General features: G+C 40.5%; 1 protein-coding gene across 1 annotated transcript in view; it reads left to right on the forward strand.

The window, feature by feature from the left end:
- LOC126475090 (uncharacterized) overlaps positions 1-26,451 on the forward strand; it is a 182,668-nt gene that overhangs the window by 43,323 nt on the left and 112,894 nt on the right. Inside the window, exon 2 of the mRNA XM_050102661.1 lies at positions 14,199-14,266. Within this exon, the coding sequence (XP_049958618.1) occupies positions 14,199-14,266 (68 nt within the window). The remainder of the gene's footprint in view (positions 1-14,198; positions 14,267-26,451) is intronic.

Below are 26,451 nucleotides of genomic sequence, written 5' to 3' on the forward strand. Positions count from 1 at the left end.
CCGATTCTACCCAACTGTATTGAGCCGTAATGTGATGTTTTGCGCAAAGAGCATAGTTTACACGAGCTACTAGGACAACCATCGAGATGGCGACCACAAGATTGACCATTACGGAACAAGAAACACGAAATATTTCAGTCAGCTAATAAACGGGACAACAGCGGGGCTTAGGGCGTTTTGCGGGAAAAACTAAAAAAAAGGTAATAAAGTTAAAATCACTTCAAAACAACCAAAAAATCAAAAACTCACGCACGCGAATTCCTGTAGCATAAACCGAAGGAAAAATACAGGAAACACAAACCTGGACTCGAATAATTGGGTTGACCTGTCAACTGATACGAGACATGCTCCACCACCGCCACGACCCAAAAAAACAACATAATGAAGAAATTGCACACACGAATCCCTCTAAAATAAACCGAACAAAAAAGAAACACACACATTGTTGGAATCGAATATTCGCTTGACCTATAAAACTTTAAGACCGGGACACCAGACATACCCCACAAAAATAATACACACAATTTCTCCTGAATAAAGCAAACGAAAAGATATTAAAAAAACACAAGTGTAATCGCAGTGTATGCTTCACCTACATGATTAAAAGGAAGACAGGAATACCAGACACGCCCTCACAAAACGATTTGATCGAAAAATAACACAGACAGACTATTCCAGAATACCGAAAGGAAATATAAAAATCTGATTGGAATCGTACTACAAATGGTAAGTACGAGTTCTAAAATCGAAAACAAATAAATAACCAATAAATACCAAAGATCTGATCCCATTCAGCTGAACCATTGCTACAAACTACGTCACAAAAACAAACATCCACCACAAGAGTCAGCCACCTGTAACTACAGCACTACTCATATAAGAACAACCCATTTCATACACGTAGCGTCTCCACGACATCACATTCGAACGAGACAGCCAAGTATATGTGAAACAAAAATTAGAAATAACATCACTACTCGTTTCACTCAAGATCATTTGATCTATCACTCACCATCAGCAAACGCACTATGTCACAAACACTGAAAAATGATTATAAAAACAATATTATAATTGTAATCACGAAACATCTGACTTGTAACATTTTAAGCTGTGCTCTTAAATTTGTGTCTAGCCTTACCCTCGGAAATCGTGCCAAATCCAGGAAGAAATAGACAAATATTTGAGAGAAAAAATAAAAATATAATCGCTGTTATTTTTCTATCAACATTTTAATCAGTGCTCTCAGGCTGCACACTCGTACATCACAACATAATTTCGATAAATAACGTTGTTTACAAACAACATACATTACACCACATACTAAGACAATCACAAAGAACGTTCAATAAAAGGCCGCTTACTTTCTTCGCAACATAAACTCATGACGTCACGCAGGACGTAACGGGTAAAAACACACGGGTGGAAGTGGACCGTGCGCTTGACCCGAAAGCTGTTATTATAAATAACCTCAACAAGGCCTTATTATTTGTAACAAAAAGTTATAACGCTTAATCAGTGTCAATGAATATATTTGAATATATTATTCTAGATTACAACATGATACATTATCCTCTTCTCTCTGGCTCTTCCTAAGATAAATATTACTGAAAAAATTGCAAAAACGTGAGGTGATGACAGTACTGTGTATGAACCACCAGCAACAAATCATCAGAGTGAAACGTCAGCACCCTTTATGTATATTCGATGTGGGGACACCATTGTAACATTTGAAAAACGTCACATAACAATTTAAACGCGGAAGCTCCATTTCGCCTTGCAATAAATGTAGACCTGAAAATCAGACTCACTTACATTCTTCCAACATATATTTTCTGCAGTTACGGGGAAGGTCAGATTAGTGTTGCTGCATTGCCTCATTCAGTTTAGCAAAAAAATTGGTTCAAATGGCTCTGAGCACTATGGGACTTAACATCTTAGGTCATCAGTCCCCTAGAACCCAGAACTACTTAAACCTAACTAACCTAAGGACATCACACACATCCATGCCTGAGGCAGACTGAAGCGCCTAGAACCGCTCGGCCACACCGGCCGGCTCAGTTTACCATGTTATTTTTTTAGCCACATGTGCTTAAATTTGGAAATAGCATTGAGGCACTTACTTCAAGAGTTTGCAATCATTTTTAGGCATGCGTTTGACGGATATGTGTATGCGTCGAAAATGACATTGTGACACCTGATGTTAACATCCCATTTTTTCTATTGCTGCTTATTTTATCAAACATTTGGGCATGGGAAAACGTTGTGACACTTGAAAAGCCTAACAGAACAATTAAGATGTGGAAAATAATTAATCTGACGAACCGATGTGCCTTATGCCATGTATGGTGCAACAAGCGAACTATAAACTCTACCATCTCTTGGCGGTGACAAGTAACAAAATTTACAAGTGACAATTTATTTCGCATTTTGAAGTTATGCAAAAACTCATCTTTGGCAACTACGTACTTCTACATCATTAATTATATTGCATAAGTGCAATTTGTTAGCTGTTTATGGAGAGATTTCATACACGTTATCAAATTGTATGTTGAATGCTGTACAGTTGCCAGTGGGATTTACAGACGTTGTAAGATGGGCATGTCATTTTGATTTTTGTAAGATATCGATATGCGCGTCAGACAGAGAGAGAGCAAGTTACGTTACTGTTAAACAATCTTTGGTCTTGCTGTGGAACAGGCTTTGCCTCTGTGCGGCCTGATACGTTCTTAGTTGAAGTGTGGTAGATGATGGACGAATTCAGTAATGCAGTGTTGACATGTGATTGTATCTGTTAGATAAAGAAAGATTTATTGTAAAGGACAGCGAAGATGAATATGGTGAATATATTGGAAGCCGCAAAAAAATATAAATTTTTAACAGTACAGTTATTGTAGAAGAGAAGAAGTTTGAGGTAAGACTGCAGCACAGTTCAAATTAGGCTTTATTTAATCAAGGATCAGCATACATGTTTAAGATGGATAACTGTTTGTGGATACATAGTTTTGATAATACATAGACTTTTTATAAAGTGGGAGGTAAAGTTTGACTAAATTTCATAGCGAAATACATGTGGTGGGGAGGTTACAATGTGAAATGGAAAGTTTACTCATGAGACAGTAGAGTATTTGATGCAAGCATCTTTTTGCTGTGAAGAATGAAAAAGTAATTGGAAATATTCTTTACAACACATTGCCATTTTACTTAATTCATGAGGAAGTTACATCTGTCCGTTAAGTGTGTGTGTGTGTGTGTGTGTGTGTGTGTGTGTGTGTGTGTGTGTGTGTTTGTAATCAGATGTCTTTTAGATATGGGAATATGAATATACCACAAGCCACACACTTTACATAATTTTTGGGATGTATGATTTTAAGTGTCGCCCAAATAATTCAGATTATTCAGGCTTAGGGGCTACATTGCGATTGGTTGTTTCATTTCAAGGGGCTTATCGTTATTATTGTTTTAGTGAACATGGCAGTAGCACGTGAGAACTAGTAAACAAATTATGTAAACCAAAGAAAACAGAGAAACCTAAACAATTTGGATCTTCTATGGTACACGTATTACTTTACTTAGTTAGCTGTTGTTTGTTTTGTAAGGACGTCGTCAGACCATAACTGACTGTTGTCATCAAAGATTAAGTGTTGAACAATATCGAAAATGATATTACACATGAAGAGACTGGTGGAAAGACGGGTAAATGGGATTTTTGATACTGCAGTTGTAATAGTATTGAAATTTTAAAGCTAAATAACAAATAAATGTGATGGAAACATACCAGTGAACGACAAATCTTAGCACTGAAAAATATTCTGTGTGTATGTGTGTGTGTGTGTGTGTGTGTGTGTGTGTGTGTGTGAGAGAGAGAGAGAGAGAGAGAGAGAGAGAGAGAGAGAGAGGATGAGGCCGAACAGTATGAGAAACAGAAATCGTACTACATATAAATATAAATTTGTAACTGCTTTAAGTACTACATAATGGAATATTTATAAGTATAAAGAATTGCACTTAACAAAGAAAGTACAATTGGTAGAATAACCCAGTATCACTAGTAACAATAGAAATTAAATTGTCAATCAAGTTAAGATACAAAAGTAAGAGTGCTGAAGGATAACTTTAACTAATAAATATGGAATGTTATGTAGGAACAACATAAGAGATATTAAGTCAGTATTGTTACACAGTTAGAAATAAAAACATGAGATAAACTGCAAATCAGTTATATGGCTAATTACAGTTTACTACAGCGGATATGTGTATATGATACACAGCCAAATATATAATAATTTGGTACACACTGACAATCGTAATAAAACAGTCTAGGACAAAGCAAAATGGATAAATGAAATGGAATGGAATGTGGAAAGAGCTCGATGCATAGTGCTTAGATACAACCACGATGAGGACATCCTCAATACATTTTTATTTCCAGCTATGTAACAATATTAACAGTAATACGTCTTATTGTGTTTCTACATAATATTCAATATTTATTAGTTAAACCTATCCTTCAAGATTCTTATTTGTGTATCTTAACTTGATTGTCAATTTGATTTCTATTGTTATTAGTGATATTGGGTTACTCTACCAGATGTACTTTTTGTTGAGTGCAATTCTTTATGCTTACAACAGCTTATATACAACAGTTGCAAATACTCCATACATACATGGTGAGGAGATCGTCAAGACGCAGAACATGTCTCAAAACAAGGGTACATAACATATATTTGCAAAGGAAACGAGATTTACTAATGTGCCTTCTGCACATACCAACAAAAATGGTCCTGATGGTCATGGAATAATTCAGAACACTTTAAACTTTTTTTTCATTTAGAAAGTACAGTCGACTCTCGATAAACGGACACTCGATAATTTGAAACTTTCTATAATTTGAAATTTTTCCCTTTCCCTTGAAAAACTCGGTAAATTAAAAAAAATGTGTTTTGATCCCCCGGTAATCTGAAGTTGAAGTGGTGAGGGTACTTCGCCAACACTCTGTGAGCTGAAGTCACTCTCTATTATTTGAAGTCCTCTACTTCTGTGATTCTGACTGAAGTCCCCCTACTTCTGTGATTCCCAGTACAGGCTCAGACTACCTGTAGTTTGTTCCTCGACCTCATGCCCATTCAGTTTGCAGTTTGTTTTCGTACTGTGTTGCAGTCAATCCGTGTTACTTGAAACTGAGAAACGCCATGAGTTTTAGATGGCAATAGTATCTTTCAGTTAATAAATAAAAGCTTGTTATTGAAATTGTGAAGAGTGGAATGTCGAAACTAGAAGTCGCAAAACAGTTCGCTATTTTACCATCTACGTTGGTGACAATTGCAAAAACTAAAGACCGTGTCACCGAAACTGTCTCAGGCACAGGAAGAAAAAGGTCACGTCATGGCGAAATTCCCCATCTGCAGGAGTTGTTGCTCTAGTGGATAAATTAGTGTAAAGGACAAAACATTCCCTTGGTTGATTTCGTGCTGAAGGGATGAGCGAAGTCTTTTGCTCAGTCTCTCGGGATTGAAGCATTTGTGGCAAGTAAGCGGTGGCTCTCAATTTTAAAAAGAGCCACTTCTTCACGTTAAAAAAGTATGCGAAGAAAGTACGAGCGTGGACAGTTCCCTTTGTATTGATTATACTGATGAATTAAAACAGCTTTCGAATGGCTACGGACCGCGCAACATATTCAACATAGATAAAACCAGGATTTTTTTTCCTATAAATGTCTGGTTCTTAGCACGCTAACATTGGAGAACGACTGAACAAGGACAGAGTAACTATCCTTCTAGCCTGTAACATGGACAGATCTAAGAAGTTGAAACCACTCATGGAAATCTGTAACACAACGCTGTTTCAATGGATTAAATCGCTTCCCACAACTTACCGCTCAAATAAGAAAACATGGATGACGACTGAGCTGTTTAACGAATGGCCGACCTCTATTAATAGAGATATGAAATACAAGAAACACAAAATTTTACGGTTTTTGACAGTTGCACTGTACATAACAAGCCACCACCACTCGATCACGAAAAATGGATTTTTTCTCTCACCCAGGACGAGATCAAGATTGTAATCATTGAACCAGGGAATTATACGAAATTTTAAAACACTCTACCGCAGAGGAATTGTTTCACTAGTGCTGGATAGCACTGAAAAAGGTGAGCGAATATAACAGTTTTGAATGCTGCAACCATGACTGATAAGGCCTGCAAATATGCCAGCACTACCACTCATTACAACTGCTTCAGAAATGGGGGGTTTATAGTGAAAAAGGAAAACGCGGAACAGCCATCAGAGTCATGTGAATAAATGAACTCAATCCCACCGGTCTGAAGCGGGAAAGTTCTACCCTGCTGTGGTGAGTTAACCGTTGGCGATTTCGTTAATGTTGACGATGCCTTCGGTGCCCATGGTCTTCGAACCGATGCTGAACTGCTGGCCTGTTAGGATGAGGAAGAGGAAGATAACGAAGAACAACCGCTAAATCCAGTCACATTGATCGAGGCAAGGTCCTGGCTTCATACCCTACACTCATATACCCCAGAACAGAAGTGATTATTTCTTCTCAACTCTCATCACTATCGAAAATTCGCTAGACATCTGGACAATGTCAGATGGATGTCATTTTCTCAAAAGAAAATCACCGACCACTTTTCAATATGACGTGTAACATTTTCATTAGTAACGTGTTGACCAGGGCCCAAAAGTGCGAAGAGATGAATGGTGGTCACTTTCAACGTCTGCTGTAGGCAGGTTAGTACTGTATTTCCTTGCCCTGGAACTTTACTCTTTGGGCCACTTTTACTTGCCCTACCCTGCGTATGTATGTAATTCGAACTATCGGTAAATTGAACTTTTTCTCTGTCTCCTAAAATTTCAAATTATTGAGAGTCGACTGTAATAACAAACATGTAACAAAACATGTAAATGAACAATTTACTGACGAGCATACGATAATATTTAGCCTGTTGTAGTCACGCATCATAAAAAGGAAAACTCAGTTAACGGCACTTATTTATACTGATCACATTATTGTGCTGAAAATTTACGGAAGTCAGAGTTAAAGCAATACATATCTTGCTGCCGCTGATAATGTATAGAAATCAGGCAGTTCTACCAAAAAATTCTTCAGTGGAGTCGAAATAAATGGCTTCCAAAAAAACCTTTTTGGCTCTTATTAAACTGAAACGTAAAACTGTTTTTATGACTGCTGGCGAGTTATTAAAAATGTGTGTTCCTGAATAATGGACGCTATTCTGTAGCAAAGTAATTGATTTTAAATTCTTGTGCAAATTGTACTCATTTCTGTTATTGATTTTGTGAACTGAACTACTGCTTTGTAAAAGAGACATTATTTATGCTAAACTTCATTAAGGAGGAAATATGTTGGCAAGCATTAGTTAATGTTCCCAGTTCGATGAACAGCCATCTCCACAAAGTTCTTGAGTTCGACCCACAAACAATTCATATAGCACTTTCTAGACAATAAAAACTTTTGTTGGTCTCGTGATGAGTTACCCTTAAACTTTATCCCGTATGATAAAATGGAATGAATGTAAACGAAGTATTTTTATTTTTATATCACCTTCCTGGCAACAGCTCATTTCAAATGAAGATTTGTTTAGCCGCTTCACCAGTTCCGTGATATGCTCCCCCAAGCTGAATTTACTATCGTGTAGTAATCCCTAGCATTTAACACTGCCGCTGCTGGTCATATTTTAGGCACATAGTAGGGGAACACGTCCTACAAGTTCTGAATTGCATATAGTGTGTTTTCTTCAAAATTTAATGACTTAAAGTTGCCTACAACCACTTTTTAATAATCGTGGAAAAATTATTAAGTGATCTTTCGAAAACTATACTTGATTTGCTATATATTGCAATATTGTGTCATTTTCAAACGAAAAACAACTTGGCGTCTATTGTTGTTGCAGATGAAAGATTATTTATATACACAAGAAGAGGTAAGGACACTAAGATTTTACCTTTTGAGACAACACAAGTAATTATTTCCCAGCTAGATGTTGTTTGATAGCTTTTCTATTGACACACTTTTGTTTCCTGTTACTTCGAAATACTATAATTTGCTTAACGAGATGTTGTGATTTACACATTCAAGTGTCTTTGACAGATTGTTAAATATACCATTAGCCTGTAATTTATAGAGTGTTGAATTAAGAACTTGTTCGCTCTAAGTCTAAATAGCTTTCTGAACACTGGAACCCTTTAGAAATCCGAGACATTACTTTGACAATATATTATTTGTAGCCCAACGGTTAAGCTCCTGGTTATATATTACCTTTTCTAAAATTTTCGAAACTGCTGACAAAAGTATAATAGGACTGAAATTTAACGCTACTTCATTCTCTCCTTTCTTATACAAAGGCTTAACTTCAGAATATCTCGACCATTTGGGAAATACTTCATTGATGAATGACTGGTTACACAGGAGTATTAGTATGGTACTTAACTCAGAACAACATTATTAATTAAACTTTGTTTCCATTTTATCATAACCATAGGATTTATTCATTTTAACATTTTTTGATGGTGTAGTGAAGATCATATTCATATTATTCAAGTTATTAGTAGCAGGTATTCTACAGCAGCATACACTGGACATGAAAACCCCATCTTTTCAGTAACAATTATGAAATGCCTACGAAAAAATTTTGCAACTCTTCATACATCAGTTACCAATGTGTAATGTACTTTTTATGTTATCTGCTCCTCTTCACTTCTGGCTCTACCATTCCGCTTGACTACGTCCCATATTGTCATTATTTTGTCACCTGATGTGACTATATTTTTCTCATAATGCAATTCTTCGATGCCTATGTTGCTTTCGTCACTGTTTTGAAGTACATCTTGTAATGGGCCATAGTATTAACATCAGAAGACTGGCACTTAGTTTTATTTTTTATTTATTTTTTTATAAAATACATTTATTCCTTGAGTAATCTGCGGCTTCCTTCTAGACTTCGCTCTAATCTGCACTAGTTTTGTGGGGAAAAACTTTCCAAATAAGGTAAGGACTTTATTAATAAAAGCGTTGTTCTTTTCAGTCCAATTTATGTCTTTGAGCAGTTACCTTAAATAATCAATTCCTGGTTTACTGACTACCCCATTTAACTCAAATTTAGTAGATTTTGTATCCTGATCACTGTTGACATTTAACAAAAAGAACTTCATGATCCGAGACTGTATTGACTATTGTTTCTGTAATGTAATTTTGTTCATTAGACTTTTCTCTAAATATATTATCAGTGGCTATTTTTTGAACAATTCACTATCCTATTTGGGATATTTATGGTAGGAATTAAATTGAATGATAATGTTACTAACTGCAATAAATTCATACTAGAATAGATTTTAAGGAAATTTACATCAGAGTAAGCAGAAATCACAATTTATTTTCCTTTTACTCTTAAATAGATCAATAGTGCTTCTAAGTGATTTATGAATAGATTAAAATTATCTGAAAGTACCTGATGTTCACTATTATAAAGGTTTTATTATGACATTCTGTCACATATGCTTCCATAGCTGCTCTAAGCAAATTTGATGGATGTCTTTGTTCCTAAGTTTATGGCAATTACTGTTGAATATGTAACTCCTCCTTTTCCCATTTCTGTTCTACAGAAATAAGATGCTGAATTGTGCCCAGTTAAGATTTAACACATCTGTGCCAGTCGTCACTTATGTTCAGAGAGGTAGATTATGTCATCTGTGTCTGTTGAGTGTAATTCACGAATGCAGAAGCCACAAGCTAGAATCATGTTGTCGAATTTCTTTATGAAACTGAAAGTTTTGTCATTCCTAGTCTCTGTTAAAACTTTGTTTCTTCCTGTCGTCTCTATTTTAGAATATGTGCTACTCTGACAGCGGTATTTTATCACTCATGACAGTGCCTCTTCCACGCTCCCCCCTCCCCCCGCTCACTCTCGCCCAAATTTTCTGCTAACAGCTAACCTTCCTTTTCCCGTTGAAGTGAAGGGCATGTCTAGTATAATTCCATCTACTGACGGAATCCACAGGATCTCCGCAATAGGTGACCCTTCACACGACAAAAGCAGCCTTTCCAACTCTAAATTAACTCTCGTGACCCTGACGGAAGAGTTCAAATGAAATCAATCACGACGTCTCAGAACAGATATAAAATCAACATTGGTATGCCTTGATGTCGATGCAGTCTTTACCAGGTCACACTCTATTTTGTACCCAGGATCTGTCAATACTACTGCCTGGTCACACACTATAACCATCGAGTCTTCTTTCACGAAATCCTTACATGGTTATGCTAAATCATCTGTCACCTGATACACGCCAGCATCGTATTTAAAAAAGAAAATAGTAACCTGGTACTCTGAAGCTACTTCAGATGCAAAAGCTGGTCTGTACCTCTAGCTTCCTTCTGTTACCTTCTGTTTCCACGTCTCTCTACCTATCTTCCTCCTTGACATGTCCAAATCTTTCCTAATCATATCTGCATACACTACAAATATCACTGAAGAGTCTCATTGACTTCTCCAGTTCCCAAACCACTACACTCACCTCAGTGGAAGAAACTGCAGCAACCATCACACAATAGTCCAGAACTAACAATTCAGTAGCAAGTCGGGCACTTTCCACTCATGGTTGAATAATAATTTAGTGAGAATAGGTCCAGTAAATTATCGATAAACAAGAAAACACATTTACAAAACTTTAACTTATGTGCAACTGTATGTAAACAAACTACGTGTGCAAAGCTGCTGATCCAAATAATTTAAAATTTATACTGCTTCCTGCAAATATAAATGAAATAATGAAGAAATACGAGCTACTTAAATTGCGGGATAGAAAATAAAAATTGAAGGAGCTTCTCTACATTTTCTGTTCCTAAAGGTAAACAACAATACAACGACCCGACTTTACGATGTTTCCGCTTTTTTCTCTTTTTTTTTTTTTTGGAGTAATATGTATAGAGAATGAGATATTTAATACTATGCTTTAAACACATACTACTACACGTATTAACACAGTAGCCTGTAACATGTAATAAAATATCGAACTTTAAATAAGGGCAATTTGATAATTTAATACTAGATTAATACTATCTGGCAGATGTTTTGTAATGGTCTCCTGGGCTTCCAACGGATTCAGTTATTGTCTTTTGTTTTCCAAATGGAGGTAGCTGTGAAATACTTAAAGAAATCTTTAGACCCATATATAATTTTGTTTCAGTAGTCATAAACTGTGGCATATGCGATCCAGATTGATGAAATTGTCTAGGGATTATCTTCGTTTTTTCATATTTTTTGCAATCATTTCTCTTGTCACATTGTCGTTGTAACTTCTCACATTCTATGTATGGCTAATTGCTGTTGGATGAATAGCTTTAGCTTATGTACGCTACAATATGTCATTTCCCTGGTGCCAATAGCCTACACCATAGAACTAAGGTTTTTATTTTTTTAACTAGTACCTTGTCAGCAGTGTCGTCTCTTCTGGTGATTTTTTCACCATGCACGGACAATCTTGAACTTACTCGTACATCGTCAGAGAGATCTCGTAGGTTCCTTAGTCGCCGCATAAGTCGTGATAATCAGTGACACAAGTGAGGCCCTCCCTCTAAAAAAATTACTGTTATTATACACATAGGGGCTAAAGAAATTGCTATAGGCATGCGTACTCGAACACAGAGATATGTGAACAGGCAGAATACTGCGGTGCGGTCGGCAACGCCTATATAAGACAACAGGTGTCTGGCGCAGTTGTTAGATCGGTTACTGCTGCTACAATGGCAGGTTATCACGATTTAAGTGCGTTTGAACGTGGGGTTATAGTCGGAACACGAGCGACGGAACTCAGCATCTCCGAGGTAGCGATGAAGTGGGAATTTTCCCGTACGACTATTTCACGAGTGTAAAGTGAATATCAGGAATTCGGTAAAACATCAAATCTCCGACATCGCTGCGGCCGGAAAAAGATCCTGTAAGAACGGGACCAACAACGACTGAAGAGAATCGTTCAACGTGACGGAAGTGCAACCCTTCCGCAAGTTGCTGCAGATTTCAATGTCGGCCCATCAACAAGTGTGAGCGTGCGAACCATTCAACGAAACATCATCGATATGGGCTTTCGAAGCATCATGTCTATTGTGCATTCCGATGGACTTTGGGAATTCCAGCGGGACAAAACGACAACCAAAAGTCCAGAATTTCTGCAGAGCAGCTCCGGAAACACTCTCCTGAGTTAAAACACTTTCGCTGGCCACCAAACTCCCCAGACATTCTTGAGCACATCTGGGATGCCTTGCAGCGTCCTATTCAGGAGAGATCTCCAGCCCCTCGCATTCCTACGGATCTATGGACAGCCCTGCAGGATTTATGGTGTCAATTCCCTCCAGCACAACTTCAGACATGAGTAGAGTCCATGCCACGTCCTGTTGGCGGCACGTCTGCGTGCTCGCGTGGCCTCTGCAAGATGTTAGGCAGGTGTACCAGTTTCTTTTGCTCTTCAGTGTAATGTTGTTCTTATTATGAAACAACTTGTAAATTACAAAGAAATGTTTGCATAACACCACTAATTATTGTTTCTACGGCTTTCAGAAGCGACGACCGAGGTGACGCAGTGGTTAGCACATTGGATTCACATTATGGAGGGCGACGTTTCGAAACGCCGTCCGGCCATACAGATTTAGGTCTTCCGTGACTTCCCTTAATCCGACCACGCAACTTCCGGAATGGTTCCTTTGAGAGGACAATGCCTATTTCCTTCACCATCCTTCTTTGTGCTCCGTCTCTGATGACCTCGTTGTCGATGGGACGTTCAACTCTGTCTTCTTTCCTTCCCGAAGTGTAAGATCAAAATAGAAACCTCAGCTTTTGATCAAAAACGATATGTTTTTTAGAACAGAAAATCATATTTTGTAATTGAACTTGCGACCCTATTTACACCAAGTCACTCCTCCACTCCCTTTCCTTTTAGGGTGTATTCAACGGCAAAAACATTTTTGGACCATAGTGAAATCCAGAATGTTTCGCATGATATTCATGTAATATAACCTCTTTCAGATATCTCCGATGTAATCTGCAAAATGGCGTTGTTGCATTTCATTCTCGCCTATACTGTACAGGACTCACCCTCTGGATGTAGAGCCGGCCGAAGTGGCCGTGCGGTTAAAGGCGCTGCAGTCTGGAACCGCAAGACCGCTACGGTCGCAGGTTCGAATCCTGCCTCGGGCATGGATGTTTGTGATGTCCTTAGGTTAGTTAGGTTTAACTAGTTCTAAGTTCTAGGGGACTAATGACCTCAGCAGTTGAGTCCCATAGTGCTCAGAGCCATTTGAACCATTTTGAACCTCTGGATGTAGCTTCCACCGAACCAATTGTTGTATTCAGGCCGTCTCTTACGCTTCCACCGAACCAATTGTTGTATTCAGGCCGTCACTTACGGGATTGAATACAGTAATTGTACGGGTTACCATTCCTCTCTTGTGTGCCTCGTTCTAGTGAAACACTTTACTATTAAACTACAAATTAATGTTAGTGATTTCGGGCGTGGAGCCGGATGTTTCCCAGCACAGAATTATACATTACTGCGTTATACATTCGCAACTGTACAAATGTGGTAGCGGTGCATAACATCACACAGTTTACTTTGTGTTTACAAAATCAAGATCAGTTAGGCATAAATTTCTTGGTTGTGCTGTTTGGAACAAAGCAACTTTAGGGCTGTTTCATCGCACCACGTAGCTCTCGCTCTTCGTCGGTGTTCTTAAAACTTACGAGAACGTCACGTAAAAGCAATAATCGTTGACCTCTTTTTAAAATCACTTCACCACGACAGTGCTCTCGATTACTTGTTTCCTCAGTTAGTAGTATCATTCCAGCGGTGAATGTCCCTGAATAATCTTTCGGCAACTACTGCAACATTTTTTATTAGTTTTGTTACTAGTCTGCGTAAAAACATAATATAGGTGCAGTTACAACACCCTGTGGCATCATAAAATCCGAACACAGCCCGTTACTTTCGCTATGTGCGCGCCTCTCGCTACATCGTAAATTTAATTTTCGCTTATTCTTTGTTGTGCAGCGAAAAGAGACCACCGAGAATGTAGTTTATTTGGATGTGACTCAATGCATAATTTTAAGCAAGTATACGTAAGCGGGAACTCCTTTGTTGGTGTTAGTTTTTAAAACTGTTTATTATCTTTCTTTCAGGCGCTCCTCTGATCGTCACTGTGAATATGGTCATAAAAAGCATGGGGGAAGTGTCTGAGGCAGGAGAGGTAAGAATCGTTCCAACTCTTTGTAACTGACTGTTAGTTTGGGCGACCATTATTTTTTCTCTTGAAGTTTCACATAAATTTATGCAGTAGATAAATGACAGCATATTCTTTAAAATTCTTTCTTTTCAACGCAGCTATCTCTCCATGCCATATACTGCCTCATCAATGTCTTACTAATATGCAGAATCACTAAACTGGATGCGTACATCTACATCTCTATTCCGCAAGCTACCTTGTGTGTCACGTACAGTGGTACGACCCTTCCGGTCGTGAGAGGCGTAATGAATTTACGCTAAATGAAATGTTATGCGTCACGTCATTTCGCAATCGAAATTGCTACTATACAGAGCATCACACTTCACAGTAATCCGAAGAGTTTACATGTAAGTTAGCAGATTCTCTTATCTCTCTTGCGATTGAATAACGGGCACAAGAAACCTTGTCTCCTTTTTTCGTTAATGAAGTTCAAAATTACGCAATACAATTTTGCTTGTAAATAGCGCAGTTGATTCTGTTAATTCCTGACTCGCAAGGTGCAATAATCTCTGAGACGCAAAATAGGCATTTTCGATTGAATGGAAATTGCTATTTCATCTTAGTGCTCTCTAAGATCTCTTTCGGAATTATTAATTAGCGTGCTTTTGACTGACAGAAGATTTACTGCTTCTCTCCCTTCATTTTTTATTTATTTATTCGTGTGGCTCAAATACAGTTTAAAAATACAGGTATGGTATAAAATCGTCATAACTTCTGAAAGGTTTGCATTGGGACATTCAAACTGCACGGTTGGCCACGGGGTATGATGGGAATTAGTATGCACTGTATGGTTTGGTTTAGCGACGAAGGCCACTCTCGTTCGGATGGGTTCGTCAATAATCAACACTGGGGCATTTGAGGGACTGAGAATCTGCATTTAGCGATCGAGAAGTCTCTTCATCTTCAACGGGTGTCCAGTCACGGAATAATCGGTGCGATATTCCTTGATGGCATGGTACCTACCGAACGGTACATGAAGGTTTTGGAAGATTGTTTCATCCCCATTATCCAAAGTGACCCTGTTTTCGACAAGATGTGGTTCATGCAAAACGTAGCTCGATCCAATCGAAGCAGGAGAGTGTTTGATGTTCTGGAGGAGCACTTTGGGGACCGAATTCTGGCTCTGGGGTACCCAGATGCCTCTAGCATGGGCCTTGATTGGTCGCCATATTATCCGGATCTGAATACAAGAGACTCCTATTTGTAGGGCTATATTAAAGAAAAGGTGTACAGCAATAACCCGAAAACCATTGCTGAGGTAATCGACAGCATCTATATTGCGACGCTTCAGCGAATCATGTAGAATTTCGCTATTCGTCTGCACAACATCATCACCAATGATGGCAGGCATATCGAACATTTCATAACCTAAACCCAAATATCTGTAGTGACGTTTACATATTGAATAAAGTATGTGCACGCAGTAGTTTGTAACTAACTTACGTTTATTTTCCCTAGAGTTCAATCATTGTCACCCTGTATATAACATTAGTATATTTATATAACAAAAACACAGAAAGACAAAACTACATATAAAATTAATTAGTTGTGAGTATTTAAGTTCCTGATCCATGTAAGAGCTGTATCATTAGCTTTCATGAGGTCGGTGCAACTCCCCTAACAGGAATGCTAGGGGCATTCATCTAACGTGCTTGATTGTCTGGTTCGGAGCCCCATAGTTACAAACGTGAGAGTCTGTAGCACTCCATTTGTAAGGAGAGTCTGCGCATTGTCCATGCTCAGGGCGAGCTCTGTCGAGTTCTGTGCCAGCAGTATCACAATTATACTTTCGGAATCACTCACGTTCTTCAGAATTTTCAATAAGTTGACAGTTCCGATCCCACAGGTCTCTAACCCTGATATTACTAACATCTAGCTGTTCTTCTTGCCGTAATACTGGATTTCTTGAGCGGAGCGTACTTCGTCGCAGACTTGGTATGTGTTCGTCTACGGGTAACTCCAGATTCTCCTGTAGCTCGCAATATTCCCTAAGCAAAGCCTGTATTTACGGATTGCGAGTGGATAGATGTTGCTCAGCTAGGGAAACCAATAATACTTCACGTGCTCCAAGGGTAATGCTGCATGAGCTAGAACGAATCGACAGCCAGACCAGATACTGGATTTCCTGGCTACAAACATGCACACAAATCAAAATCAAAAAGGCTTAATAATGAACCTTTTCAGGAACAAGTAATTAAAAGACTTGGCCGCTTTGGCCGAGCGGTTCTAGACGCTTCAGTCTGGAACCGCGCGACCGCTACAGTCGCAGATTCAAATCCTGCCTCGGTCATGGATGTGTGTGATGTCCTTAGATTAGTTAGGTTTAAGTAGTTCTAAGTTCTAGGGGACTGACGACCTCAGATGTTAAGTCCCATAGTGCTAAGAGCCATTTTCAAACGAGCTATTTCGAATACCTATCTTTCCTTTAAGAAAATATCAAATAACTTGTCGTAATTTCAGTTTGTCTTAGTATTTCAATATCAGAGATACAGCTGCAACAATCTTTTGCTGCTGCGCTATAGCTTTAACTTCAATGAGTTAAGGTTTATCATTAATTAAATATCACTCCTTCAGGAAAAAGATATTCAAATATAAGTCCATTTATAAGCACTGAATAAAACTGAAGACTTCAGAAATATTTATTGTGTGTCATTAATATACGTAAGTGCCACGTAAATGAATCGTTGCGTTAACTAACACAAGAGTATATCCAAGCGTAACTAAAAATGTACGTGAGTGGTCTCAAGAAAAATTGATACATTTCTTTCACAGAATAATATATGTTGAAACCTTTTTATTACAGAATTAAACTACGGCGTCTTGAGATAATTAGTAGCCTCTTATCCCGTTGTATGACTGTCGGCTCGGCCACAAGCTGTTCCGGGATGTTCTCGTCAGCGAAATACTGCCAGAAGAGCCCTCCGCTGCCATCAAGGTTCCGTGTAGTACACGAAACAAACATAAAACATACATATTACGAAGCGTTTGCACAATATACTTAATTCAGTAAAATAGTTAATCCATTACTAAATAAAATAGAACAAAATACTGTACCGTGTACTGCGGGACTGGAAATTCTTAGATAATCAGCTCAAGCTGGATTACCACTTACGGAACATACTTCTGGTACCTGCCTCCAGTTTCCTGTTCCATTTAGAAATGGCGCGAGAGAAGAAAATGTCGGGAAAAGCTCCGGTAAGAAATATGATTTCTCTCATTTTCTCATCTTGATGATTTCGCGGGGCGTCGTCCTACTCTTCTGGGTGCCCACGCTCTCGAAATTTCAGCCTCTCTTGCAGCATCTGCCACTGCAGTTAAAAGAGCATTTCTGTAACGCTCTCGCGCCGACTAAACGATCCCCTAACGAAACCCGTCGCTCTTCGCGATTCTCCGTCTCTTCTGTTGGTAAGAGTCCCAGAATGAACAGAAATATTCAAGACTCGGTCGAACGAGTGTTTTGAAAGCCGCTGCTTTCGTGGATGAATTATATTTCCTTAACTTTCCCCAAATGAATCTCCCAGTGACAACTATTTTTCAAAAAACTTGCTTTTAACAATGTCTGAAGAGACACATTGGTAACGATCTCGCAGCGGTACTAAATTTACTCGCAGCTGTATAATTTTTCTGACATTAGCTGAATTAGGATTGAGGATATTACCTACTGGTGACACGTGAAAATTTGTGCCAGACCGGAACTCCCATTCTGATTTCCCACACGTCCCGAGCAATCGCCTTAGCTACTTCGTCTATCCGAGCACGCATCCAGAATCGACCCAAACTTCCATGTTCATTGTATCTACGATCCCATCACATATCACACGTACTTGAATTACCGCTATGGGGACGTTTTCAGCGTTAGTATTACGATCGATACTTTGTCGGTCGAGCGTTGTAATATTTATTTTTAACGATGTCTGAAGTGACAGACATTGGTGACGGTCTTGCAGCTGTACAAATTTTCGTGTCACCTATAGGTAATACCTTCATACCTAATGCAGCTAATGTCAGAAACGTTGTGCAGCTGCGTATATATTTCATAAATTTAGTACGGCTGCAAGATCGTCACCAATTCCTGTGTCCTCAGACATTGTTTTACGATCATACACCACTGACTTTCCTGGCTTCAGGCGCCGAGCGCGACGTTCTCTGCGTGCGCCCTTGCATCTTTTGCGTCCACCCATCATCCAGAAAATACCTGCAGTGAGTCTGGCGGGCCGAGTGGGCTCGTTTCCTACTCCAGGGGGCGCCCATACTCTCACAGCGGACGTCTTCCGCACTGAAAGAGCCACCACTCGGTCGCAGCAGTCAGCTCTAGATTGCAGCGTTTTTTGCTTTATTCAAACTTCCAGATGACTGCAGACATTTTCCTTTCCTTCAGAAATTGCGATAAAATGACGACCCAAATATTCTTCGGGTGATTCTCAAACGTGCTGTGTTCAAGAAGTACGGTCTTCACAAGTACTGAACTGTAACAGTAATAAAACTAGTTTATAAGATGTCCAAGTGGCTGTCATTTTGTGAGTGACATAACACGCCCGTACGAGTGTACAGGGTATGCGGAAGCAGCCTGAAAAGCATGTAAGGGCGTTGCAGGGAACGTTGTGTTGAGAAACAAGTGTTGAAAAAAAATTTCGATACGTTGCGCCGTTTCTGATTTAATTAGCATTGAAGTTGGCCAATCACGTCGTTGTGTGTGCAAATTCAGGCGGCCTGTGAGAGACAGTGTCGCCAGACCTTCTCCGTTTGGTTTCCTTAAACCGACCAAATGTAGATTTTGTGTGCCTAGCTTCAATTTATCACTTCAGAGGTACATTGTAACTGGTTCAAGTGGCCCTAAGCGCTATGGGACTTAACATCTGAGGTCATCAGTTCCCTAGACTTGGAACGACTTAAACCTAATTGACCTAAGGACATCACACACGTCCATGCCAGAGGCAGGATTCGAACCTGCGACCGTAGCAGCAGCGCGGTTCCGCACTGAAGCGTCTAGAATCACTTGGCCACAGCGGCCGGCTTGTAACTGGTAATGAGCGTTTGGACAAGCGGTAAATCAAGGACCTACAGACGTCTGTGCATTACCGCATTTTAGCGCTTGCAAGAGCTTCAATTTGTGAGCACAACGACCTGATGTCTAATGTAAATGCAATTTAAATCTGGAACGGCGCAATGCATAGAATTTTTTTCTTAGCCGTTACTCCTCAGCTCAATCTACATTGCAACAACCTTACAACCTATTCAGGCTGTTTCTAACCATCCTGTATATACACTGCAGGAAAAAAATCGCAGCACCAGGAAGGAGATGCGTGTCATAAGTTCGCAGACGTGTTCCTGCATCTGATGGACGATGTCTATTCAAATTTCACGCCACCAAGAAGATGCAAGTCAGGTTTGCTTTAAATACACGCTGCAGTGGTTGTGAGCGTTAGCTATATTTGAGACTGGACTTGGTGAAGCCAAGAATACCTTTAAGGCGACAAAGAAGCCATTATAAACACCTCACTGAGTTTGAGTGATGTCGTGGTAATAGGACTACAAGAAGCTAGACGTTCCTTCAGCAATACTACAGAAAGACTTGGCAGGAATGTAGCCAGTGTACATGATTGCTGGCAGCGGTGGCCACGAGAACGTACGGTCGCAAGAAGACCGGACACCGGCCGGCCATGTGGCACTACCGTGAGGACAGACCATCGTGATCGGCTTATAGATCTGGCGCATCGTGGTGCATCTTCAGCAGCAATTTGAGCAGCATTTGGCACCACATAACGCTACGAACTGTTACAAATCTGTTACTTCATTGACAGCTCCGATCCAGACGCCCTGTAGCGTGCGTTCCTCTGACCCAAAACCCCGCCATTTGTGGCTTCGGTGTTGTCAAGTGAGAGCTCATTGGACGGTAGGGTGGATGTCTATTGGGTTTTCTGATGAAAGCTGGTTCTTCCTCGGTGCCAGTGATGCCTGTGCCTTGGTTAGAAGGAGGCCAGATGAAGGCCCCCAGCCACACTGTCTGCATGCTGCGCACACTGGACCTACCCTTGAGTTATGGCCTGAGGTGCGATTTCGTATGAGAGCAGGAACACTCTCGCGGTTAGACCTGAGTTTCTCCTGGCGAATACAACTTTCAAATAACTTCCGGGAATTCAGCCAGGTAACACTTTCAGCGACCGCCGATATTTCGGCGGGAGAACACCCCGCCATTTTCAAGGCAAACTGCAACGGACAGGCGGCGTACATGCAAACTTAAAACCTCGGTTCTCGGACTGAAGCAGGAAAGATAACACACACACTGAACACTAGTGCCACCAAAGATGACCAAAGTCAGAGCTATCGATAGTGAGACTATGAATTCGCAGGTGAGGTAGCATTGACTCTGTCCCTCTGTTTTTTGACGAGGGAGACAGCCGGATTCCAAACAGATTTTAAACAGAAACCTCCATCCCTGTTAACCAGGTTGCTCGCTAATTTAAACTCAGCTCCCTCCCTAATAACACTGTCCCAATAGTTGGACGTGCATGCCAATATCTCGGAGTTATTGTATAACATGGGGTGACCAGTATCCAAGCAATGTTCGGCAATAGCAGATCTATTTGGCAGCTGTAATCGTGTGTGCCGTTGACGACGCAACCTTATCCGTGTTAGGGAAGGGTTTAAATTTAGCACCCACTCCGAGGAGTTTGCCGGTAGTTGATTTTATTAGTTCAATTGAACAGGCAGTTTGCACACTACCTCCTGACGCTGCAGAGGAGGTTAGGAGGGAGGCATGCCGTGTTTTGACTAGGGCTCGTCCACCCAAGAGTAATGTAACAGCATCAGAGAGGGCTGCTTTACGCTCTCTCAAAGTTGATCCTAATATTGTTATTTTACCTGCGGACAAGGCCAATGCCACCGTTGTTTTAAATAAACACGATTATGTACAAAAGATGCAACGTTTACTATCTAATTCAGCGTATCGCAGAATCGTTGCTGACCCCATAAGAAGTGTTGAGAGAAAGACCAACAGCCTCCTGAAGAAAAGTGGTTAGTCGCAGGACACTATCAAGAGCCTTAACACCTATAGTGTGGTTCCCCCTAGGTTATATGGCCTTCTGAAAGTTCACAAGGAAGGGGTTCCTTTCCGTCATATAGTGAGTAACATCAGTGCTCCGAGATGTCGTGTAGCCAAGCATCTTGCTTCTCTGTTGAGTCCACAAGTAGGTAGGTGTGAACATCATATCAGGAACTCAGCTGATTTTTTACGTCGTTTGGAGGGACTGAGGTTGAATGACTCTGGTGCTGAATTAACTAATCTCTTTCGGCATGTGTTGACATCCACATACATTTTATTTAATGACCAGTATTACGAGCAGACAGATGGAGTTGCGATGGGTAGTCCGTTGTCTCTTGTGATCGCAAATTTGTCTATGGAAGACTTCGAGGTACGTGCATTGGAGTCGGCGCCTTTGAAACCCGCCTGTTTCTTTAGATACGTTGACGATACCTTCGTTGTTTGGCCTCATGGTAGGGAGAATTTGAATGTGTTTCTAGAACATCTGAACTCGATCCACCCGAACATTCGTTTTACGATGGAGGTGGAAGAGGATGGTTGCCTTCCCTTTCTTGAAGTGTTGGTTAGGAGGAAGGATGATGGATCATTGGGACATGCAGTCTACAGGAAACGTACTCACACCGACTTGTACTTACAGGACAATAGTTGTCACCATCCGGCTCAGCGTGAAGGGGTACTTCGTACCTTGGTACACAGGGCACATGTCGTTTCTGACGCTGAGACTTTGCCAGCTCAGCTGTCCCATCTTGAAGTTACATTTCGTCAAAATTGTTATAGTGATAGACAGATTGAACGTGCGTTGCGCTATCGACCAACTGTACATCGGGTGATTGGTGATAATTCTGAGTCAACACCTAAGTCTACTGCCTTTTTGCCTTACGTAGGAAACACGTCCAACAAGGTCGGTCGTATTTTACGGAAATACTATGTGAAATGTGTTTTCCGACCTCTATCTAAAATTAGAGCACTTTTGAGTTCTGTTAAGGATGATCTCGGACTGCGTAAGGCGGGTGTATATCGTATTCGTTGTAGCTGCGGCATGGCATATATTGGTCAAACTATCAGGACCGTGGAGGACCGATGTACTGAGCATAAACGGCACACACGATTACAGCAGCCAAATAGATCTGCTATTGCCGAACATTGCTTGGATACTCGTCACCCCATGTTATATAATAACACCGAGATATTGGCATGCACGTCCAGCTATTGGGACAGTGTTATTAGGGTGGCAGTTGAGATTAAATTAGCGAGCAACCTCGTTAACAGGGACGGAGGTTTCTGTTTAAAATCTGTGTGGAATCCGGATCTCTCCCTTGTCAAAAAACAGAGGGACAGAGTCAATGCTACCTCACCTGCGAATTCATAGTCTCACTATCGATAGCTCTGACTTTGGTCATCTTTGGTGGCACTAGTGTTCAGTGAGTGTGTTATCTTTCCTGCTTCAGTCCGAGAACCGAGGTTTTAAATTTGCATGTACGCTGCCTGTCCGTTGCAGTTTGCCTTGAAAATGGCGGGGTGTTCTCCCGCCGAAATATCGGCGGTCGCTGAAAGTGTTACCTGGCTGAATTCCCGGAAGTTATTTGAAACTCTCGCGGTTATCCCACGTACCCTAACTGCAAATTTATATGTCAGTCTGGTGATTCGACCTGTTGTGCTGCCATTCATGAAGAGTGCTCCAGGGGGTATTTTCCAATAGGATAACGCTCGCCCACATACCGCTGTTGTAACCCAACATCCTCTACAGAGTGTCGACGTATTGCCTTGCCTGCTCGATCACCAGCTCTGTCTCCAGTCTACCACGTATGGGACATCATCGGACGACAACTCTAGCGTCATCCACAAAAGGCATTAACCGTCTCTTTATCGACCGACCAAGTGCAACAAGCATGGAAATCCAATCCACAAAATCACATCCGGCACCTGTACAACAAAATGCATGCGCATTTGCATGCTTGCATTCAGCATTCTGCGGGTTACACCAGTTATTAATGTACCAGCATTTGACGCTTTCAATGGCTTATTTCGCGGTTACATTAACCTGTATCCTAGTGATGTTAATCATTTAAATATGTCACGTAGACAAATGTATTCCCGAAATTTCGTTACTCTACATCCATTATTTTTTCACGTTGCGATTTTTTTCGTCAATGTACTATGTAACCACAAGGCTCCGGATATTCATAGGAGTCCGTCCTGAAGTTACTAGCCATGTAACTAACATTGTGTAGGACCACCTGTTACAGTGCTTAATCATCGAAGAGGGTTTCGCTAAAGTTGCTGTGCAGTGAAGGATAATGCTGTTTTCATTTTTCATTAACGCTGTGGTACACATGTACACTGCACAGGACGTATGTTTATGGTCGCTTCTTCGGCGTTTTCAGTCATTACTGAGACTGCAAATGCACGCAGGGCACAACGCCAGTAGGGAGTGTCCACTGCAGTGCAATGCGTGCATTTTCAGCCTCAGAACTAATTAAAAACGCCAAAGAAGCGACATCCACAGCTGTCGATTACAGTCCACATGTGCACCACAGGGTTAAATACGGTGAATAGTTCCTGCTGGATTTTTTGGATAAACAGATGTGACACTCTGCCAATTCGCATGTTCGTTCCAATGGTTTTGTTTGAGATGAGGTCGGAGTTATTCCAGTCGGTTTATAGAATTCTTGAATCTGGAGACTACCATCACTTTCGGAAAAATAGGATCTTGGTTCAAACGGCTCTAAGCACTGTGGGACTTAACATCTGAGGTCATCAATCCCCTAGACTTAGAACTACTTAAACCTAACTAACCTAAGGACATCACACACATCCATGCCCGAGGCAGGATTCGAACCTGCGACCGTAGCAGCAGCGCGGTTCCGGACTGAAGCGCCTAGTACCGCTCGGACACAGCGGCCGACCAATAGGACATTCATCATCTCGAAGACTGCACGGGCTGGTAAGTGGGGGTACTATTCCAGCGCATACAACCAAGATGTTAACAAGAATAATGTACCGAGGAGTGGAAACAAAAACTGATTGTTTGTTAGATAACGATCAGTTTGGCTTTAAGAAAGGTAAGAAGGTCAGAGAGGTAATTCTGCCGTACTAGTTAATAATTGAAGCAAGACTTAAGAAAAATCAAGACATGTTTATAGGATTGTGGCCCTAGAAAATGTAAAATGGTGTAAGATGTTCGAAATTTTCAGAAAAATTGGTGTAAGCTGTAGTGAAAGACAAAATTCATGGTGGAAGGATGTCGGGATAATATTCGTTGAAGACATGGCTATCCTAATTGCAGGACATACTGAATGGAACGAACCATCTACTGAGTAGAAAATATGGACTGAGAACAAACTGAATGCAGACGAAACTTATGAGGGATGGGGGAAATGAGATTAGCGAGAAACCTTCAATAAAATTGGGGACCAGGGAACAGACGAAATTAAGGAATTTTTCTACTTTGTAAGAAGTTAACTCATGAGGGACGAAGTAAGGACGTAAAAAGCAGACTATCACACGCAAATACGGCATTCGTGAGGAAAATAACCCTCCTTGTACGAAATATAGGACCAGAAATTTATGAGAATGTATGAAAATTACATTACATGAAAGTGACTCGCAGACTGTGGGGAAATCGGAGAATAGGAAAATCGAAGCGTTTGAGACGTGGAATTGGAAATCAGGTGTGCCAATAAAATAATAAGTGAGGTTGGGCACAGGGTCCTCGAGGAAGGAAATAAGTGGAAAACACTCACAAAGAAAAAAGAAAAAAAAAGAAAGGGACTGGATGATAGAACATGTGTTAAGACATCACGGAATAACTTCAATGTTCTCCGTTAGCACTATTAAAACGCACATTTCCTCTGTTGTCCATAAGCTAGTGATGCTGTCTGTAGATAAATAAACAAAAACTTCAGTATGAACAAGTTATAAGGAAAAAAGAAAAGTGCTGTGTCCAGTCAGTAAGGACATCGGATTTTAAAAGTTCCATTACCATGATCATCAGGACATTTTAAATAGAAGACTTAGAACAAGGAAGTGCAAAAAATCTTACAGCAAGTAGTGCAAGCTGTCACGCAGATTAATCCAATCGAATAACTTCAGTTCTCAGAGAGAGCGCACTTTACATAACATCGAATGTTATAGAACATACTTCTATTAAACTAATAAGACAGTAGCCGGCCGAAGTGGCCGTGCGGTTAAAGGCGCTGCAGTCTGGAACCGCAAGACCGCTACGGTCGCAGGTTCGAATCCTGCCTCGGGCATGGATGTTTGTGATGTCCTTAGGTTAGTTGGGTTTAACTAGTTCTAAGTTCTGGGGGACTAATGACCTCAGCAGTTGAGTCCCATAGTGCTCAGAGCCATTTGAACCATAATAAGACAGTATTATAGCTTTCTGGAAAACGCGGAGGTGAAGTAAAAAGAATTTAGACCTAGTAAGACACGAACCAGCAACGTATCACCCACTGCGTCTTTCCTCCCTGCATCTAAACCGAGCATGAATGACACACCACCTACTCTGAATCTTACCGTCTCTTGAAAGCTGTAATCGTAGATTGTTATTAACTAACATTTAATTATAACAAATTGTACCAAGAACAATGCGTTTTTGGCGGATCCAAACAGTGCCGTTGCCTTTCGTAACACGAAGGCTGCAATAATTCTTTGACCACCCACAAAACATTAATCGTCATTTTATTACAACGAATCGTACAATTAACGACGGGTTTTGGAGAGATCCTCAGTTTGATGGTGCTTAGAAAAGGCATATACACACGTACAGGGTGTCCCACATAAAATTGGTACGCCTGACGCCCAAGATTGAAGTAACAATGACCTAACCAAATAAGTGTAAATAACAGTAACGTTAAAACGTGTAGGTATCCGTTTATAAGATATGTTGGAAGTGGTGGCCTTGCGCATCCATGCCACTTCACAAACAATTCGGGTAGAGAGGATTAACCGGTGCCTGAGGTGTACCGTTTTTATGTGGGTTGCTCTGTATGAAGCCCAACAAGTACGGGCGTCGACTGTAAGCCAATAAGGCGTTTCCCAACTCTGTACTGTAGAGAGATGGCGCCATGTGCCGTAGGCGGTGTTTTTTCATCTCAATGGTCTA

The sequence above is a fragment of the Schistocerca serialis genome, chromosome 4, assembly GCF_023864345.2.
Source record: "Schistocerca serialis cubense isolate TAMUIC-IGC-003099 chromosome 4, iqSchSeri2.2, whole genome shotgun sequence".
NCBI lineage: Eukaryota > Metazoa > Arthropoda > Insecta > Orthoptera > Acrididae > Schistocerca > Schistocerca serialis.